Source organism: Petaurus breviceps, unplaced genomic scaffold (genome assembly GCF_028583685.1).
Source record: "Petaurus breviceps papuanus isolate PSGF00001 unplaced genomic scaffold, PetGlider_PUasm1.0 90845, whole genome shotgun sequence".
Classification (NCBI taxonomy): domain Eukaryota; kingdom Metazoa; phylum Chordata; class Mammalia; order Diprotodontia; family Petauridae; genus Petaurus; species Petaurus breviceps.
In genome coordinates this window covers 1,768,365-1,777,142 of record NW_027187359.1, presented here as the reverse complement: position 1 = coordinate 1,777,142, position 8,778 = coordinate 1,768,365, and the positions used below count along the sequence as shown (strand labels likewise).

General features: G+C 48.7%; 1 protein-coding gene across 1 annotated transcript in view; it reads left to right on the top strand.

Moving 5' to 3' along the window:
* Nucleotides 1-206: 206 nt before the first annotated feature.
* The window catches only part of CAMK2B (calcium/calmodulin dependent protein kinase II beta), a 281,298-nt gene continuing 272,726 nt past the window's right edge, over nt 207-8,778 (top strand). Inside the window, exon 1 of the mRNA XM_069071805.1 lies at nt 207-667. Within this exon, the coding sequence (XP_068927906.1) occupies nt 603-667 (65 nt within the window). The 5' untranslated portion in view covers nt 207-602. The remainder of the gene's footprint in view (nt 668-8,778) is intronic.

Here is an 8,778-nt window from a genome sequence, read left to right as displayed (position 1 = left end):
TGCTGGCCTCCTCGAGGGTGACTGTGGGTGGGGGGGAGGGTCCTGCCGGCAGGGCAGAGGGAGGGGTGGGTCCACGCTGGGAGCATTTCCCCGCGTGTGTGTTCCGCAGGGAGGAGGAGTGGGGTGGGTCCACGCTGTGCTGTGTGCGGGTCCCCGCGTGCGTGGTGTCTGTGTGTGTGGGGGGGTGCCGCGCAGGGGAGAGGGAGGGGCCGGTCCACGGCGTGTGCGGCAGAGCCCCGCGCCTCCTCCCGCGTGTAGGTGTGTGGCACACACGCAGCGAGCAGATCTCGCGTTGCGCTGCCCAGAGCCAGCCCCTCAGCCTCCGGCCCCCCGCCTGGAGCGGAGGTGTCACTCTCTGCCCGCGCTGCTGCTGCTGCTGCTTCTGCCGCCGACGCCGCCGCCGCCGCCGCTGCCGCTGCGGGGCTAAGCCAGAGCCCGAGACCGAACCTGAGTCCGAGTCCGAGCTCGAGCCTGAACAGCTTGACGGCTACACCGCTCCTTCTCCAGAGCCCTGCGCCGCCACTGCCGCCGCCGAGAGCCTGAGCCCAGAGCGCGCAGCAGGGGAAGCGGCAGCTCTCAGAGCCCTCTCCGCGGCCGCAGCGATGGCCACAACCGTGACCTGCACCCGCTTTACCGACGAGTACCAGCTCTATGAAGATATTGGCAAGTAAGTATCCAGGAGGCGCCGCGCTGGGGGAGGAGAAGGCAGGGCTAGGGCCAAGTCTGTGAGTCCTGGTGTGGGGGGCTGCGCCAGCCCTAGGGGAGGAGGAAGCCCATGCCTTCAGTGCCCCCTCCCCTCCCCCCATTCCCCCGCCAGGAAGCGCCCAGTGTCTGTCTGCATCTGTGTCTGTGCGTGCTTGCATGTATCGCTGTGGTGTGTGTGTGTGTGTGGGGGGGGGGAGACAAGGGGGGTATCTATATGCTCAGGCTTGAGGCCAGGGGCGGGGGGCGCATTGCGGACCCCGTGCACCTCCCAGTTCTTTGCGAGGTCCCCGGCGCCCTGGCGTTCCAGGGCCAGCGTGGCTCCTTGGGTACGGCTGCTGCGGTGACAGTGACTGTAGCATGGCCACAGTCTTCTGGGTCCTCTGTTCCTTCACTGCCCCTCCCCCGCTGTCTCTCTCCCTCTCCAGCCGGGGTAGCTCAGCTCTGGGCGCCCGGGGCTTATTAGGGGCGTGGGGGCGGCGGGGGCGGGTGCAGGTGCCTCCCGAGCAGCATGCAGACGTGACGCATTTCGCAAAGGGGAGGACCAAGGACTGTAACTGGAGGGGGGGAATTGGGGGAGGGGGTCGTTCGGTGGCAAGCGGCCGATCCCCCGCGGCGGCCCCGGCCTGCTCAGCTCCCCTGCCCATAGCTGCTGCGGCGGTGCGGTGGGGAGGTTCCTGGGGCGAGGGCTGCTGCTGGACTTCCCCAGCGCTCAGCGCCTTTGCGAAGAGGATAGATACTGCCCCTGTCGGGTCGGGGTGGGGCTGGGGTTTAGGGGCGGCACTCTGCCCGCCACTCTGTCCCGGCCATGTGCTGGCACATCGCTTTGCTGCCTTCTGCATCTCCAGAAGCCGGCAGGGGTTTGGGTGGAGATGCCCAAAGAAGGCCCGCCCATTGGGGGGGGGGGGGGGGGGGAGGCACCGGGGGGGGGGGGTTGGGGGGGGGGGGTGTACAAACCAACTGGGTGTGAGTGGTAGCCAGAGCAGGGTCGGGGGAAGAGAATCTGCAGGGTTCTCAGCACCCCCTCACCCCATGGCCTGAGGCTATGAATCCTTAAGTCCGTACTCTTTAGCCCCCTCCACTGAGACCAGTAGGGAGGGATGTGATTGTGTGTGTGAGTGTAAAGCCCTTCCTTGAGGTTTGGTCTTTTGCTCAATTTACTTCTTGCAAGGTTTGATTCCCTTGCCTCCCACACCTGTGCTTTCTCTGGGACATCGTGGAGATCAGGGAGGGGAGGATTTGGGACAGGGTGCTCGTGGCTTTTGGGTGAGGTTCTACCAGGTACCTGGAGGCCAGCTTAAGCAGAAGTTTTCCTGTCGAAGCACCTGCTAGGACAAGGAGACAGAAGCTGTAGGAGGGCGTGCAGGCCTTAGAGTGTCAGCAGATCGCTCCTCTCAGAGCAGCTCTGTTTTCACAGGGCCTACAGGTTGAAACCAGCAGAGAGCCTGGTTTCTGAAATTTCCTTTGTGGGAAGGTGAGCAGCCTCATCTGCCAGTATTTCCGTAATTGTTGGTAAGGGCAGAGTTAACCCAGGAATAAAGACATAGCTTTTCTTTCTTTGGCTGCTCTCCTTATTTCCCATATCCTGAGGCTCCCAGGCTGGGCTTCCCAGGGGGTCTAGCATCTTTATAACATATTGCTCTAGTGAGATAGGATTCCAAGACAAGTAGAACTACTCAGCATCTTCTGTGGGCAGGGAACCCTTGGTGGCACTGTGGTACCAAGTTGAGGAAGTAGCAGTAGAACTGAAGGGGGTGGGAAGTAAGAGGGCAAAAGATCTGGGTTCGAATTCAGACTTTGCCATAAGCTAGCTGTGTGACTTTGGGTAAGTCTTTCACTTTTCCTCATCTGTAAAACCAGCAAAACGAACAAGGTAATTTCTAAGGTTTTATCTGGCTCTGGCTCTGATTATTCTGGTTTTGGACTCAGGTGGAGATGGATTGGGAAAGGCAACCAATTTCCTTTTGCTCTGGGGTCATTGAAGCTCTGGGAAACCTTTTATCACCTGACTCCATAGTCCACATTTTCTTCTCTCCAAGGATACCTCTGTGGTGATACCTTGAGCTGAGATACCCTGCTTACTGCTAACTGAAAATCTCTTGAGAACCCCAAGCCTTTCTGTGGGGACCTGGAGGGGCAGTAAGAGGGGATTTCCTCATCCTCCTTACCCTTATTAAGCCCCCTTAGAATCCTGTGGCTCACTTCCTCCATGAATCTCTGTCCTTAATCCCCCTAGTTAGAAATGACCTTATTCCCTCCTTCAGCCCCCCCTTTACTTTCATTGCCCAAATATACTTACTGATGTATTATTTTGTTGTATATGTACTTTTTTCTGTGTCATAACCCTATACTAAACTGTGACCTCCAAAAGGGTGGGGCCTCTCTTCTTCCAAACTTTCTATCTCTCTCACATGTGTCTAGCTATATGCTATTAATAAATGTTTATTTAATTGAAAGAAAGGTAGTGTGGTGTAGCTGATAGAGATTTGGCTTCAGAATGAAGAAGGCTTGGGTTTAAGTTCTGGGTCAGTTGAATTCTATCCTTGTGACCAACGGTGGGCAAGTTATTGAACTCAGTGCCACAGGCACCTGTTAAAAGTTATGACCCTGTAAGTTGCAGAGCTTTTGGCCAATCTGAATTATAAAAGGGAGTTTCCTCACTGTGAGTTTCCTATGTCAGTGAAATCATAGGTCTGGACCAAAAAACCAAGACTTAAGTTGAATTGGAGGCGGTACAAAATGTCTCTGTAAAGTGGGTAGGAACTTTGGTCAGAAGGACAGTGCTTCTTTTCAACAAATATCACTAACAAGTAGATTTCAGCATCTGAAATCTAGGAGAAGGGGAGAAGAGATGGTAAGATGGTTGGGATGGCTGAATCTTGAGGGGAATATGGGGGAGGAGCATCCTAGTATCTTCCGAATTGACCATAAGCATGAGGGCAGGAACCATGTGTCATCTGAACTTTACCTTTCATCCCGATAATAAATGTTGAGTTAAACTGGATGGTTGAATGGGTAAACCATCCTGGCTCTTACATTCTCTCAGACATTGCTGGTTTGAGACCAAACTGGAGCACTTCTCATGAAAGTACTTTGGGGTCTTTCTTCAGGTGAAGGTTCTTGGGCAGCCTGCAGTTTTACTCTCAGGTTGTGGAGATCTTCTAGGCTACCCTTGCCTCCAGTAGTTGTCTAGGATTAGCATATCCTAGAACTACAGGATTGTATACTGAGAACCAGAAGGGTTGATAGAAGCTATCTTGTCCAACACCCTCATTTTATTGACGAGGAATTGGAGTCCTAGAGAAGGGAAGTAACTTGCCCAAGGTCACACAGATTGTAAGCAGCTTGCATTTCTTCTCCTAGGGTTCCCCATATGTTGTATTCTGAGTCAGTATGACCATGACCTTGGAAGTCCATTCTTGTTTTCTTGGGATATTATGGCAGAAGGTATTAGAGGAAATGGTAGGATATTTAATAACATGTTTAATTTTATCTTGTTTTATATGAACTTGGGCAAGGCTATGACCTGGTAGGCCCCATTAATTTCCTAAGTGTGAAATGTGTAGGAAGGACACAGAGGGTAAGGAGTGAAACCCATGGAGAAAGTCAAGAGATGCCATTGAGTACCATTGAGTTTGATCCTAAAGGGATCAGAGGCCTGAAAACAGTGGAATCAGGAAATATAATGGATAGTCCTGGAATGATATTGGGCTTCGGAGGCCAGGTCCATGTTCTTAGGGGAAAAAGAGGGGGGGGAGGGGAGAGAGAGGAAAGAGAGGAGAGAGAGAGAGAGAGAGAGAGAGAGAGAGAGAGAGAGAGAGAGAGAGAGAGAGAGAGAGAGAGAGAGAGAGAGAACGAGAGAGAGAGAGAACGAGAACTGTTCACGAATTGGGAAAATGGGACCAGGGAAAGATTTGAGAACAGCTTTATCTCCATCTCAGGCCCCCTCCCTGTGATTTCTAAACCCTTGGACAATCTAATTAGGCTAATTCACATGCACCTGTGTGAAGGAGAAACCGTCCTTTCTTGCCACCATCAGAGACTCACAGAGTGTTAGAGCTGGAAGGATCCTTAGAGATCATCTGGCCCAGCCCCCTCTTTTTCACATCAGATCCTGGGGAGAGCTGCCACTTAGGTATCCAGAGTAGCTCTGAACTGGATGAAGGTAGAACTCCCGAACCAGGGCTCTTCTGATCAGGCTCCTTGCCCAGTCCTTGGAGAATATCAGCAGGGATAAGAGAGAATCCAAGACTTAGGAGCAACCACTCTATCATTTCTGGATGACCTTCCACCCTTCCCTAAGAGCCAAGAGAAGGTGCCAGCCAGAGGCAATTGACTTTGATGGAACTCAGTTGGAGATCAGTGAGGGCCCTTTAAATTGAGAAGGCTGATGAGGCCAATCAGAGCTGACCCACCTTAAAAGGCAGCAGCCCTCTATGGCCTCTGACTTCTGTTGCAGCAACTGTTGCTATAGACCTTTTTGGAGATCTGATGCATTAGCATTTCAGCTGTGGATCCAATGAAATAATATTTGTAAGGTGTTTAGCATAATGCCTGGCATATGGCAGTGAGTCAGCCCCACCCTGTGGTTCCTTGGTGCTACCCTGTAGGGAAAAGAGACCCAGACATGGAGTCAGAAGATACAGGTAGTGGTAATAACTGACTTTTATATTGTACTGTGACATTTGTAAAATGCTTTACATTCCTTGTCTTATTTGAGCCCCACAATTAGCCCATGAGATGTTATTATTATCTTTGTTTTATAGATGGAAGAAAATGAGGCTCAGAGATATTAAGGTGACATACCTTGGATTATATAATTACTAAGTGTAAATTAGTTACAATAGAGCATCAGTTCCCATTGGGCAGGAACTTTTTCATTTTTGTCTTTTATCCCCAAGGGCCTAGTTAGTGCCTGGTTCACTGTATGTATATACTTCTGTTCTTTTTGAATTGAATTGGATTAAATTGTCTAAGGCAGAATTTGAACCCAGGGCTTTCTGACTCTAAGGCTAGCACTCCATTACATCAGGTTACTTCAAAAATGGGTTTATTTACATACTCACTGTGTGATGTTGGACAAGTAACGTAATGTCTCTGGGTTTCAGCTTTCTTAGGGTAATGCTACATTCTCAGTCTCCTGGGGTTCTTGTGAAGAAAGTACTTTGTTAACGTTAGAGCACTATATAAATTATTATCATTATAAGTTATCTTGGTTGCTAGGAGGACTGAGTCTAAGGATCTTTCTTTCCTTTTTTTTTGGTTTTGCAGGGAAGACAGCAGGGCACTTGGGGTTAAGTGACTTGCCCAAGGTCACACGGCTAGTAAGAGCATCAACTGTCTGAGGCGGAATTTGAACTCAGGTCTTCTTGACTCCAGGACTAGTGCCCTATTCACTGTGCCACCTAGCCGTCCCCCTGAGGATATTTCTTAAATAATATCTCACCCTTACTAGCTTGATTCATGGTGAATTCAGACTCCCCAGTCTGCTCTGCATGCTCAATCCTTTGTGACCCAGATTGGTGACCTTGAGACTGTCTCTCTCAGCCAACAGTATTGGCTGGCATGCAGTCCTTGTTCCATGGAGCAGCCACATCCAATTCCAGAGGTCCTTATATCCCTGGTGTCTACTGGCACTGTGGCTCCTTTCTTGCTTCTCTATGAATTTCTCATGATCAGTCAACTCCTGCCCTATGGAGGTTTCAGAGCTGCCTTTGGTGGGGAGGGAAAGTGGGGACACAGGACTTTCTTTCTGAACCTGTGGTGTCCCCCTTTAACCATTTGTATTTGTTATACAATCATTGCAACTTGTAATTAAACAGCATCTCAAGGTTTGAAAAGAATGGTACTAACATTCCCTCCTTTGGTCTTTACAGTAACCCTAAGAGGTAGGTGCTCTTATTATTTCCATTTCACTGATGGGGAAACTGAGACTTAGAAGTCCAGTAACTTGCCTAGGGTCACAGAAAGAGTGTCAGAGGGAGAATTCAATGCCAGAACCTCCTGATTTCAAGTCCAGTGGTCCAGTCACTGTGCTATCCTGCTGTGTATAGGATGATAGGATTTAGGGTTGGAAGAGACCTTTGAAACCAATCCCCACCCTATTCTTTTATAGATGAAAAAGCTGAGACCCAGAGAAGCTGAAGGTCTTACAGATTATAAGCAAGCAAGAATTTGAACTCAGGCTCTGAAGCTACTCGTGTTTTCCTGGCCTCTGTCACATACAGAAGGGAGCCCTCTCTCTACATCAGGAAGCTGAAGGTTTCAGGGTTTATGGGTTTGCTCAGCAACAGTGGGCAGAGTCCCTGAGGGGGCAGGAGGAAGGGGGTAATTCCAAAGCTTAGGTCAGTCTCTGTCACCTTCTTCTCTAGGTAATCAGCCAGCTAGTCAGTCTGTACTTGGGTGCTTTTACTAGGTGCCTGGTTGGATGCCTTTTCCAGTTTGAGTAAGCAATCAGTGCATAAGGGTCTATTAATATCCCCCAGGCTTGGCACTGTGGAGACATAGATGGAAAATAAGTCTCTGCCCTCAAGAAGCATGTTTTCTAGAAGAGGGGATGAGGTATATGTGTAAATAACTGTAAATAAATAAAATATGTAAATAACAAATAAAATGCATAATAACTAATAAATAACTAAGCAGAAATAACAGTAATAAATAAAATATACAATAATAACTAAAATAAAATATATAGCTATAATAAGGAAACCACTGTAACAAATAAATAAAATATATAGTAATAATAATAACTGAAATAAACAAAATACACACATAACTGTGATATACTCCCAGAGGACAGAAGCTGTCTAATTGTGTCTGTTCATCCCTAGCTTGCTGATTTCAGTCACTTGCCCAAGATCTCATGGATAAGCAGAGTGGAGATTTGAACCCACCTTCTCTGTTTCCACATCCAAACCTCCATTGAAACACAGCCTCTTAGAATCTCTACTTGCCTTCAAGGCTCAGTTTAAGTATTAATTTCTATGAACTTTTTCCTGATACTAACCCTTCTACCCAAGGGTTGAACCTTGTATAGGGTATCTCAAAAGGCTCACTGCTCCACTAAGACTTTGGGAACACCTTGTGTATTTAAATACATGTTGTACACCCTGCCTCTTCTCCCTTATTCTCTCCATCCTCTCACTAGAATGTGAACTTCTCAAAGTTGGTCTTTGTATCCCTAGCACCTAGGACAGTGTTTGGTACAGAGTAGGAGCTGGATCGATATTTGTGGGTTGATTGATAATGCAATCCAGAATACAAATGTTTGGAAAAGACCCAACCAATGGTTTGAGAAATGCAAGTAGGGAGAGGTTGCTTCCAGCTGGGGGGATTGAGGAAGGCTATATAAATGAACCAACTCCAGAAGTGGGCCTTGAGCCCTCATAGGATCATAGGCTCATAGATTTAGGGTAGGAAGGAACCTTAGGAGTCATTTAGTCTAGTCCCTTCTTTTTCTTTTATAAACAAAAGAGAACCCTCAGCATCAGATTTGTTCAAGGTAACACCATTAGCATATGGAGTTTTCGAAATAGACAGGGGTGAGAATAAGGTGAGGGTAGGAAACAACTAGTATGCCAGTGTGGTTCCAGTTCCAGACTGGAAGAAAGAGTCTGAGAAAGAAAGGAGTCCAAAAGAGGCTGGAAAGGTGTCTGGAGACATCGTGGAAGACTATGAATGCCAGGCTGTTTGTATTTTATTGGTAAGCCATGGGGAAATACTGAAAGTTTTTGAGAAGAAAAGAAACCTAATCAGAATGTGATACATCGTTATAAAGGCTGAATTGAAGAGGGGTGAGGCTGGAGGCAGGGAGGGCAGAGGCCTGAGCAGGTAGCACTGGGAGTAGAAAGGATGTTGGTAGGCTCATAGATTTAGCTCTTTTTTTTTTGGAGGGGGGAAGGCAGGGCAATTGGGATTAAATGACTTGCCCAAGGTCACACGGCTAGTAAGTGTTAAGTGTCTGAGACTGGATTTGAACTCAGGTCCTCCTGACTCCAGGGCCAGTGCTCTACTCACCATGCCACCTAGCCGCCCCAGATTTAGCTCTTAAAGGAAACTTAGAAGGCATGTAGTTTG